General features: G+C 41.9%; 1 protein-coding gene across 4 annotated transcripts in view; it reads left to right on the top strand.

Annotated features, from left to right (window-relative positions):
- Positions 1-7,301, top strand: part of LOC141129518 (uncharacterized) — a 148,430-nt gene extending 141,129 nt beyond the window's left edge. For all 4 annotated transcript variants that reach the window (XM_073617601.1, XM_073617603.1, XM_073617602.1 and 1 more), the window contains 2 exons: positions 2,667-2,918; positions 5,248-7,301. In XM_073617601.1, the coding sequence (XP_073473702.1) occupies positions 2,667-2,918; positions 5,248-5,372 (377 nt within the window). In that variant the 3' untranslated portion in view covers positions 5,373-7,301. The remainder of the gene's footprint in view (positions 1-2,666; positions 2,919-5,247) is intronic.
- Positions 7,302-12,903: the final 5,602 nt, after the last annotated feature.

The following is a 12,903-nucleotide window of genomic DNA, read 5'->3' as shown; positions in this document are numbered from 1 at the left end:
TGTTCTATAACTAGCCTACTCATCAAACTGGGAGAGATATCCCATACTGCCATGGAGTTAATAAGGAAAGGAAAATGAAGATAAGTATTTGACAAGGAAATTCCATTTTTCTGACTAATTCCCTGGCAGCTCATGAATAGGGAATAACTCACCACAGACAAGAGTGGGGTGCAGAAAAGAGAAAGTTGTAATCACAGTTCTTGACTAACAGAAACGATAAGGCCAAGATTACCAAGATAAAGGTTCTGGCTCCATGCCTAATGAGCCATAAAGGTGCTACTGGAGCACCATGCTGTCACCCTACATTTACTTCTGGTGCCCCGTGACAGGGAGTCCACAAAGTCCACACACTTCTGGTTAGGTTGGTCATCGTTTCTGAAGTAGTCAAGCCTTTAACCCCCATAAACCCATTAGCTAGCCAGCAAAATCCATCCAGAGATGATTCTGGATGATGTTTCTTCTCTCTGATTCTGCCAGGGAAGGTGAAAGCGATGGTCTAAGTTCCTAAAAGAAGCTGAAGCTTGTAAGTTGGAAGTGACCTGCAGACATCCAGCAGAGTCATCCTTAGTCTTTCCACAAGTGGGGTGATAACCATTAGAAGCGCCGGATTTATGAACCAAGCCTTTTCTTGCACTACTACTTAAAGAGGGTGACCTGTAAGAAGTTCAGAATGTAATGGACATGAGGATTGAAGCAGGACAAATCAGCATCAGTTAGAACTGGAAGAATCTTATTGAAAATCGGCAGTAAACTAGGCCGGTGCTCGATCATCCAGGATTATAGATATTAGTTTAGAGAAACAGCCAAGGCTGGTTAGTATTTCCCTCTCAAGAGCCCGACCATTAACAGAAGGTGGGATGGACAAGGAGGCAGTATTGTAAACTGTGGCCAAAGATCTTGTCTGAGTGACAGAGGGACTGATACTGAGATGGAGTAGAAGAGAGAACCATGGCGTGTTCAATCAACAGGGGGAATTGCTACAACTTTTTTGCAGCAACGTAAGGGAACTTTTTTCCATAACACATCTTGTTAGGTAGTAAGAGGATCACAAAATAGATCACATGGCCTGGGCCAGCCTCAAATTCATGGGAGCAGGGTCCTCTGGGGTAGAAGCAAGTGAAGAGACTACCCACTTGTGTCCTGCCATTGAGTGAGCCAGAAAATACCATTTAAATTACCATTAATTGACATAACCTGGCCACTTCATGCACTACGTAAACATAGCTGCCATGATACCTCTTAACATCCATACAAGGCCTTTATCCTAGATGAAGGTCTGTTATGGATTGTAAGGGGTTCCCCCTAAAAATCCATACAACACCAAACCCTTATATTTGATTAGGATCAGGAAATGAAATGAAAAAAAAAAATGAGTGGGGTCCCCCTCAAATGCTATACCAGACCCAAAGAATTTGAGGGAGAACCTCAGCTAAAAACATAAGCACCACGAGATCCTTATCCAAGCTGGCTGACCAGGAAAGGCAGCAACATTCCCGGCCACATGCCTTTAACATATGGAGAGAGAAACACAATATTCCCTGTGCACACATTCCTGAAAATGAAGAAGGTGCTATGCTAGGGGGGTCCCCCTAGAAGGGAACCCTCCATATGTTTGAGTGAAGAAATGTCACCAGTACACAGAGGATTCTTCAAAATGAACCAAAGCTTTATTTTCTTTGTCACATGGTAAACATAAGGCAATGTTTCGGACCTACGCAGAGCCCCTTCGTCAGGCAGGTCACATGCCTGACAAAGGGGCAATGTGTGGCTCCGCAACGTTGCCTTATGTTTACCATGTGATAAAGAAAATAAAGCTTTGGTCCATTTTGAAGAATCCTCTATGTACTGGTGACATTTCTTCACTCAACCTTGTATCCATGTTCATGAGGATAAGGGATTCTTCTCCACATTCTAAGCTGAGTAGATGTGGGATTCTGTAGGGGGGAATAATAAAATAAAGTGACCCCCAGATTTCCAGCCTACCTTTACATGAATGAGTAGGGGGTATATATTCTGACAAACTCCTCCACAGCTGAATGTCAACATATGGACTGGGCTCTGGCTGACGTCTGTGTCCAAATAGGATCATGACCCTATTTGGTCCTCACCCAGGATTCCCATCAGCATTTTTATGAGCCACCAAGTATAGGGATTGTGGTTGCTAGGATGCTGGTGTCCGCCTTCACCTTGGCAACCAACAATGCTAGCAGCCTGCGAGGTGTTACTACCATTTTTTATTGGCGGTAGTAATACCACCAAATAATCAATGGCTGAAGCTGCTTACATCAAGAGGTTTGGGTGGGCAAAAAGGCTGAATAGTTTGGCTGGTCCTTGACCCACAAACAAGTGGGTACGAAGCAAACCCTGCGCTGCCAAACACTCGAGCACCAACCCTAATCCTGCCCCACATTCACACTCTGCTCCCTGTTCTTTCCCATGCTCACTGTACAATTCCTCATCTTCCTTGTAGTAACATTACAATTCCTCATCCTTCCCCATACTCTGCTCCTCTCATCTTCTCTTTCTCTCTTTTCTTCTCCTCTCCTCACCTCACCTGTACACGCTTCTTCTTTTTACCTTTATTTCCTTTCTTCCCCTTTCCTCTCGTCTCCTCTTCTCCTTCCTCATCATCTCTTCCTTTGTAAGTTTCCTCAATGTCTTTTCAGCTCCACCCTCTACACCTCAGGTGATCTTCTCTTGCCAAAAAAATGGAAGTGTCATTGTCTCCTGTGTGGTAGAGAAGGACCAGAATGTCACTTATAAATGGACAGTGAATGGGACAGTATTTTATAGAGAAAACTCCAGTAATGTGACCTTCTCTAAAGAAGAACTCAAGACTGTCCCAATGAATGTCAGCTGTTCTGTACAAAACTCAGTGAGCATGAAAGAGAGCAACACCACCCAAATCTCCTGCCCAGGTGAGTAGAGAGTGACCTCTCCTCCCTGTCCTTCCTTATGTTCACACTCTGCTCCTTGTCCTTTACCACACTCACACTCTGCTCCTTGTCCTTTACCACACTCACACTCTGCTCCTTGTCCTTCCCCACACTCACACTCTGCTCCTTGTCCTTCTCCACACTCACACTCTGCTCCTTGTCCTTCCCCACACTCACACTCTGCTCCTTGTCCTTCTCCACACTCACACTCTGCTCCTTGTCCTTCCCCACACTCACACTCTGCTCCTTGTCCTTCTCCACACTCACACTCTGATCCTTGTCCTTTACCACACTCACACTCTGCTCCTTGTCCTTCTCCACACTCACACTCTGCTCCTTGTCCTTCTCCACACTCACACTCTGCTCCTTGCCCTTACCCACACTCACACTCTGCTCCTTGTCCTTTACCACACTCACACTCTGCTCCTTGTCCTTCTCCACACTCACACTCTGCTCCTTGTCCTTTACCACACTCACACTCTGATCCTTGTCCTTTACCACACTCACACTCTGCTCCTTGTCCTTTACCACACTCACACTCTGCTCCTTGTCCTTCCCCACACTCACACTCTGCTCCTTGTCCTTCTCCACACTCACACTCTGCTCCTTGCCCTTACCCACACTCACACTCTGCTCCTTGCCCTTACCCACACTCACACTCTGCTCCTTGTCCTTTACCACACTCACACTCTGCTCCTTGTCCTTTACCACACTCACACTCTGATCCTTGTCCTTTACCACACTCATACTCTGATCCTTGTCCTTTACCACACTCACACTCCGCTCCTTGTCCTTCTCCACACTCACACTCTGCTCCTTGCCCTTACCCACACTCACACTCTGCTCCTTGTCCTTCTCCACACTCACACTCTGCTCCTTGTCCTTCTCCACACTCACACTCTGCTCCTTGCCCTTACCCACACTCACACTCTGCTCCTTGTCCTTCTCCACACTCACACTCTGCTCCTTGCCCTTACCCACACTCACACTCTGCTCCCCGTCCTTCTCCACACTCACACTGTGCTCCCTGTCCTTCTCCACACTCACACTCTGCTCCTTGTCCTTTACCACACTCACACTCTGCTCCTTGTCCTTCTCCACACTCACACTCTGCTCCCCGTCCTTCTCCACACTCACACTCTGCTCCCTGTCATTCCTCTACCCTGAGTTTTATCAATGTATATCTGCAGTGTGATATCATCTAAGGCACTTCTGACTGTCTGTTGGTATATCCAGATTCAGAGTAAGGTTTGGTGATATCAGTGCTGCTCAGTGTTTTCCTTACTGGAGAGGAAGTTGTACTTGAGGCCCTGCCATGCAAGGATCTCCGTGCTTCTGATTCATCCATTCCAAGGATCTGTGCTTCCTCCACCTCTATCATTCCCCCACCAGTCATCAGGACATCTGTGGGCAGCTTTGAAATGAGGAAGCATAGCCCCACTTGTACCAAGATGGTCACCTACTTACAGCAACACAGTGCAGAACAAGGCATGATAGGCCAGTAATGAGGAAATGTTTAGCTGCTGGGAGGCCAGAGGAAATACTGGCCACTCGTCCTTTGTCCTCTCCTTGACTGTTTTTGCACAGCTTGCTATAGGGGTCACCTGTAGGAGGAGAGGAGCAGCGGGGGGACTCCAGAAGAAGAGGTAAGAGACCACTCTCTGCAATACCATTGAACAAAGGTAAGTTTACCCTCTTTTTTTATTTTAACAAAAAAAAAAAGACTTTGCAATCACTTTAATAACAGACATTGTGATGGGGTAAATTTTTCATGGGTGGGGTTCTGTATCCACTGAGAGGAGGACAGTTCTGGTGATTATTTCAGGAATGGATTGAAGGGTAGAGTCATCAGATGGTACTGAAGGTGGAGCATAGTAGGCCAGACAACTGCAGAGTGTGTCAGAATCTATGATTAGACACTGATGTCATGGAGATTTCACTAGAATACCTCAGAATCACTAGAGTCATGGGGCACAAAGGGGCACACTTGGGTCACCAGAGGGGCAGTACAGAGAACACTTGGCAGCTTAAGAAGCGCAGAGGACATAGAGGACCAGTGCTGTGTCCTGACTGGTTGCGGCACTGGCACTCCAGGTGAAACCCAGAAGTTCTGGTGGCCACACACCAAGAGTAGACTCAGCATTGGATTGGAAAAGGGGCTGAGTGTGATATAATTAGGGTTTTTCATTGTGAGTCTACAAGTGACATGTTCTGACTGAAGAGTGTCATTGTCCAACTAATACAGATAAAAGCTGAAAAAACATTACCTTTAGTAAATATCTCACACTCTGATCTCTCCCATCTCTTGTAGATGAGTCTTGTTTCAACTGTTTGAGGAATTCCCTAATTGGGGGCTCTGTGGCTCTGCTTCTGACGATGCCCCCTGTCTTCATCGCCCATTGGTGCATACTACATGGTATGAAAAAGAAACCCTAGACCGTCTTCACATAGGACACGGAGGAACAATCCGCCTTCCAACATGAGACAACAAGGACACAAGAACTGTGTTTGATTTATATAAAATGATCTGGGTCTTCAGAATGGACTTCTACTGCAGAACGATCCCTTTATCACCTCTACCTGGCTATGGAAGACATAAAGATTTCCTAGAATCCCTCCAAGTTCTCCGATGCTACTCACCATCCTCTTGTATGATCACAGCGGGTCTACATTTCCCACCAACCCTCCTATTTCTATCCACATCTTCTATGACCTCATCGTGTCTACATTTCCTTCAATCCCTCCTCTTTCCCCAGTACTACCCGCAATGTTCTTGTATGACCTCAGTGTGTCTACATAATACTACTATACTACCAATATCTTGAAGGACCTCAGTGTGTCTAAATTTTCTACAATCTCTCCTTTTTCTCCAATACTACTCACCATCTTCTTATATGAGCTGATCGTCTCTACATTTCCTACAATCCCTTCTTGTTTCCCCTCCATTATCCTGTATGACCACAGCACGTCTACATTTCCTATATTCCCCCCTCTTTCCCAAATACTACTATACTACCGTTATCTTGAAGGACCTTAGTGTGTCTACATTTCCTTCAATCCTTCTTCTTTCCCCAGTACTACCCGCCATCTTCTTGTATGACCTCAGTGTGTCTACATTGTCTACATTTTCTTCAATCCCTCCTCTTTCCTAAATAATACTATACTACCATTATCTTGAAGGACCTCAGTGTGTCTACATTTCCTACAATCTCTCCTTTTTCTCCAATACTATTCACAATCTTCTTATATGAGCTGATCATGTCTACGTTTCCTACAATCCTATCTTATTTCCCCGCCAATATCCTGTATGACCACAGCGTGTCTACATTTCCTATAATCCCCCTTGTTCTTCAATACTACCCAACAACTTCTTGTATAATCTCAGTGTATCTACCTTTCCTACAGTTCCTCCCCTTTTCTTAATACTTCTATCCACCTACTTGTATGATTTCAGCATGTCTACATTTCCGACATTCCCTCCTGGCTCCCCCATACTACCTGCCACCCTCTTGTATGATCTCAGCGTGGCTACATTTTCTACAATCCCTCCTTGTTCCCCAATACTGCCCACCACCTCCTTAAATGCCCTCAACATGTCTACATTTCCTACAATCTCTCCTTCTTTGCCCCATAATACCCACCATCTTCTTGTATGACCTCAGGGTGTATGCATTGTATTCAGTCCCTCCATGTTCCCCAATACTACCCACCATCTTCTTGTATGCCCTCAGCATTTCTACATTTCCTACAACCCCTTCTTCTTCCTCCCATTCCACACACCATCTTCTTGTATGACCACAGCATGGTTACATTTCCTACAATCCCTCCTTGTTCCCCAATTCTACCCGTCATCTTATTGCATGACCTCAGCATGTCTACATTTCCTACATTCCCTCCTGGCAACCCCAAACTAAACAACATCTTCTATCACCCCAGCAAGTCTACATTTCCAACAGTTCTCCTCATTATCAATACTACCCACCTTCTTCTTGTATGACCCCAGTGTGTCTACATTTCCTACAATCCCTCCTTCTTCCTCCCTTACTACCCGCCATCTTCTTGTATGACATCCCCGATGTGTCACAGATTAAATTCTGGTGATCCCTCTAATCGTGTCCCACCTAAACTACTGCCGCCTTTCCTGGATTTGCACTGTAACTAGGAGTTCCTGCTTCTTTGTAATATAAATATTGTTATATTTGGTTACATTTTATGCAATTTTTTTGAATAATCAGATGATTTTATTTGATGTATTTTATAAAGCTTTACTGTATATGTTGTTTTATATAATCACTTTCTATGGATTTTCTTTTCCATGGCTTGTACATGAAAGTATGAGAAACATGAATTCAATAGTTCAATGAATTAAGAGTTCTCATTCTTGTGTTCATTTATTGGATTGTATTTTGTACTGGTCTGACATCATCCAATCAGAGTCAGGCCGGGGTAGGACAGAACTAAAGCCCAGATATAGGATGGCAAGGGGCACCTAGTCATCGGTCAGGACTTGGGAAGGGGTTTGTGGTCTAAAACAGCTGACTTGATGTAGCGCTGCCCCCTCAGGGGGTTCTTCCCTAATAATACAGAGGCTGTCCACCACCACAATACCAGTCCATACACTCCGGCTCCAGTACCTCAGCCTAGGGGATGTCTTTTTAAAACGTATTGCCTGATGAACTTTAAACAGGAGAAGAGTTAGGGCATGGGATACTCCAAAACACAACACAGCAACAGGATCACACTCTTCTCTAAGCTGAGGATGGAGAATGGCAAATACTTTAGACCCTATGAGAGGCGTCCCAGTCCAAGCTATCTCTGGTACTTATATCCCAAACGCACACAGTCACCCGGAGACAATCCTTCTCCAGACCAGATCCCTTATGGTGTAGTCCTACAGCCAGCTCCTCAGAAGATCACCTCAGGCCCTCAGCCCTGACACAGCTGAGACCCCAAAGAACAGCTACACAGTCCACAGGCTGCCTCAAAGGGGCAGCAGCCCCCCCCGCCAGGCTTGAAATCCTCCTGAGGAACGACAACAATCTCTCCAGGGCTTCATTCTATCTCAACTCCCTAGCCACCTTCTGGACACTCCTCTCCAGGGATTAGCCAGGCCATGATAAAAAGGCTGGTCATTTTAATCTCCCTCCCTAAACTCTGGAAGCTTCTCCCAGTGGCAGGGGGAAACAATCCAACTCCCAATCTGTGAAACCCTAAACAGACCAGAATAAATGATCATTGCTCCCTTGACTACAGAAAGAGCCAACAACAAGATTGGCCATACACCCTGTGCCGGGAGGGTGCTACACCTGCCAAGATCTGCTACCGGTCCATGGAATTCATATCCTCATCAGAACGCTAAAGGTTTAAAGTGCTCAAAAAAAGATGAAAGGTGTCCCATCTACAATAGGCAAGAAGTTTTATGCATAGTCTATTTTTAATACATCCAGGGATGTAGATAATGAGGGGGTCAGGGGGGTCTGAATCTCCCCGGATAGTTCTACCAAAATTTGAAGTGTCACTGCCCTGCTGCTGTGCACGGCGGTGCTGCCACAGAGCAAAAGGCAGCACAGTGGTCCGTATGTGGTGGAATGATCTGCCGGTGTAGTACTAGGCAGTGACTCTCGCTGTACAAGGCCAGGCTGGCTGACAGATCCATCCGCTGCTGTTGGGCCCAGTGGGTCACAGTGACATATTCCTAGTCCAGTGTCCAGAACCTGTACTCCCACCCACCAAGCTCTACACTATATTCTCCTGCCACCGCATCGCTGCTTTGGAGTGGGAGGAGCCTGACCTGGAGGATAGAATGGGCAGGGCTGGTAGTCCGCTGGACCGGCGAACTGATGCTCCCGTCCTCCCTTTAGCCTCAGCATCATAGACCACTTACCCCTGCTGCCATACATGGGTAAGTGACTGTGGCAAAGTCGGTGACTGGACCTCTGCTTACTGGTGCAAAATGAAAAATGTTGTCTCGTTTTGTTTTGATTCGTTATTCAAAGTTTAGTTAAATTTGTTTTTGGAATTTGTTTCATTTCGTTAATTTTTAAAAAAAAAATTTGATTAAAATTATCCAAATTCGGTCGCATTCAACTAAATAATTCGGAAAATTTGAATCGAATTTGAATTCAAATTTATTCTGCTCGAAATTAGAATTTTGGAAGACGGTTGTATTCTTTCTATACTATTGTTTTTCTATTCTATTCTTTTCTTTTCTGTTCTAAGCTTTTCTAATCTATTATAATATATTCTATTCAAATTCAAATTTACTCTATTCAAAATTCGAATTTTGGAAGACGTTATATTCTTTCTATTTTTTTTCTATTCTATTCTTTTTTATTCTATTCTTTTCTATTCTGAACTAATCTATTCTATTCTAATTCAAATTTATTCTATTTGAAATTCGAAATTATTCTATTCAAAATTCGAACTTCGGTAGACAGTCATATTGTTTGTATTTTAATTCTGTTCCATTGTTTTTTCTATTCTGTTCTTTTATTTTCTATTCAATTCTAATCTATTCTATTCAAATTCGAATGTATACGATTCGAGATTAGGTTTTCGGAAGACGGTTATATTCTTTCTGTTCTATTGTATTTTATTGTTTTTTTTCTATTTTATTCTATTCTTTTTTCTGTTCTAACCTTTTCTATTCTATTCTAATCTATTCTATTAAAATTCAAATTTATTCTATTTTATTCTATTCTATTGACATTCAAATTTTGGAAGACTTTTATAGTCTTTCTAATTTGTTCTATTCTATTGTTTTTTCTATTCTATTGTTTTTTTATTCTATTCTGTTCTTTTATTTTCTATTCCATACCTTTATTTTCTGTTCTATTTTATTCTATTCTTGTTTTCGAATTCAATTAGAATTTTGGACAAAATTTTGTTTCATTATTTTGGATTGGTTTAACCACTTAAGGACCGGAAGGATTTGCCCCCTTAATGACCAGGCTATGTTTTGCAATACGGCACTGCGTCGCCTTAACTGACAATTGCGCAATTGTGCGATGTTGTACACAAACAAAATCCACCTCCTTTTTTTCCCCACAAATAGAGCTTTCTTTTGGTGGTTTTTATTGTTTGTGCTATAAATGAAAAAAGACCAACAATTTAGAAAAAAGAACAATGTTTTTTACTTTTTGCTATAATAAATATCCAAATTTAAAAAAAGCAAAACAAATTTCTTCCTCAGTTTAGGCCGATACGTATTCTTCTATATATTGTTGGTAAAAAAAAATAAGCTTATATTGATTCGTTTGCGCAAAAGTTATTGCGTCTACAAAATAGGGAAAAGATTTCTGGCATTTTTATTATATTTTTTTTTACTAGTAATGGTGGCGATCTGCGATTTTTAGTGGAACTGCGGCATTGCGGAGGACAGATCGGACACTTTTGAAGCTTTTTTGGGACCATTGACATTTATACAGCGATCAGAGCTAAAAATAGCCTCAGATTACTGTATAGATGGCACTGGCAGGGAAGAGGTTAACATTGGTGGGGGCGATCAAGGGGTTAACTGTGTTCCCTAGGGAGGTGTTTCCAACTGTGGGGGGAGGGGACTGCCTGGAGGAGGAGACCTATTACCGTTCCTAATCAGAATGAACAGCAGATCTGTCTTTCGTCCCCTGACAGAACATTTACATTGACAAACCTCCGTTCTGTCTATGTCAGGAGCGATCGCGGGTGGCCGGCGGGCATCGCATGTGTGCATACACCCCCTAGAGCTCTTACAGTGGCCGACGTACCATGGCGGTGATTCGCCCAGGGGAGTCAACCTGTCGCAGTACAACTGTGGCGGCTGGTCCTTCAGTGGTTAAATTCATCACTATTGTGAGTTGGGAAATTCAGATAAATCCGAATCCCCAAATAATACAAAATTTGCCCCTTTGATTAGGAATGAAACGCGTCGCACGTGTCTGCCCTACTCGGCCCTCTAAGTTGGCTCTACAACATGACTGTCAGACTGTGCTGTCTGCTGCCCTCAGTGCCCTGGCCAAACTCATGGCCCCCCCAGCCGTAATGCTGGCACCAATATATAGCAAGTAGTGTAAAAGAGGCCTCAACCCCTCCCCACCAACTGTATGCATATATACAGCCTCATTGAATATATATATATATACAGCCTCATGGAATACATATATATACAGCCTCATGGAATATATATATATACAGCCTCATGGAATATATATATATATATATACAGCCTCATGGAATATATATATATACAGCCTCATGGAATATATATATACAGCCTCATAGAATATATATATACAGCCTCATAGAATATATATATATATATACAGCCTCATGGAATATATATACAGCCTCATAGAATATATATATATATACAGCCTCATGGAATATATATATATACAGCCTCATGGAATATATATATACAGCCTCATAGAATATATATATATATATATACAGCCTCATGGAATATATATATACAGCCTCATGGAATATATATACAGCCTCATGGAATATATATATACAGCCTCATGGAATATATATATATATATATATATATATATATATATATATATATATATATATATATATATACAGCCTCATGGAATATATATACAGCCTCATGGAATATATATATATACAGCCTCATGGAATATATATATATACAGCCTCATGGAATATATATATACAGCCTCATGTAATATATATATATATATACAGCCTCATGGAATATATATATACAGCCTCATGTAATATATATATATATATACAGCCTCATGGAATATATATATACAGCCTCATGTAATATATATATATATATACAGCCTCATGGAATATATATATACAGCCTCATGGAATATATATACAGCCTCATGGAATATATATATACAGCCTCATGGAATATATATATACAGCCTCATGTCATGGAATATATATATATACAGCCTCATGGAATATATATATATACAGCCTCATGGAATATATATATACAGCCTCATGGAATATATATATACAGCCTCATGGAATATATATACAGCCTCATGTAATATATATACAGCCTCATGGAATATATATATACAGCCTCATGGAATATATATATACAGCCTCATGTCATGGAATATATATATATACAGCCTCATGGAATATATATATATACAGCCTCATGGAATATATATATATACAGCCTCATGTCATGGAATATATATATATACAGCCTCATGGAATATATATATATACAGCCTCATGGAATATATATATATACAGCCTCATAGAATATATATATACAGCCTCATAGAATATATATATATATATACAGCCTCATGTAATATATATATATACAGCCTCATGGAATATATATATATATACAGCCTCATGTAATATATATATATACAGCCTCATGGAATATATATACAGCCTCATGGAATATATATATATATATATACAGCCTCATGGAATATATATACAGCCTCATGGAATATATATACAGCCTCATGGAATATATATATATATACAGCCTCATGGAATATATATACAGCCTCATGGAATATATATACAGCCTCATGTAATATATATATATATATATATATATATATATATATATATATATATATTTATGGGTGGAGCCCTATGTCCGATATGGACATAGATAACATTTGTAGTTAGCATAAAACTTACCATCGGAAATAGACCTGGAAGTGTGGACTTACCATATGAAATGGACCTGAAAGTGTGCCTTGGTCTGCTGGTCGGTATGCCAGAATAAGGGGGCAAAAACATTCAGGTAGGGGTGTGGTTTTATTAGTTTTGGCTTTATTTATTTGAGCAAGTTTGGTGAATGCTTGTGCCGTTTCCACCTAAGGAGTGGGGATGTACAGGCGAGGTAGGCAGAGTTTCACCTGCTGAGTCTCTTGATGACGTGGTCTGGGACCCATGCTGAAATGCTGCCATGGCTGCCCCAATACTAAAGAGTGACCGGAGTACTGACTGGGGTCGAGGT

This window comes from Aquarana catesbeiana, linkage group LG02 (genome assembly GCF_042186555.1).
Source record: "Aquarana catesbeiana isolate 2022-GZ linkage group LG02, ASM4218655v1, whole genome shotgun sequence".
Lineage (NCBI taxonomy): Eukaryota > Metazoa > Chordata > Amphibia > Anura > Ranidae > Aquarana > Aquarana catesbeiana.
This window is presented reverse-complemented; position numbering and strand designations above follow the sequence as displayed.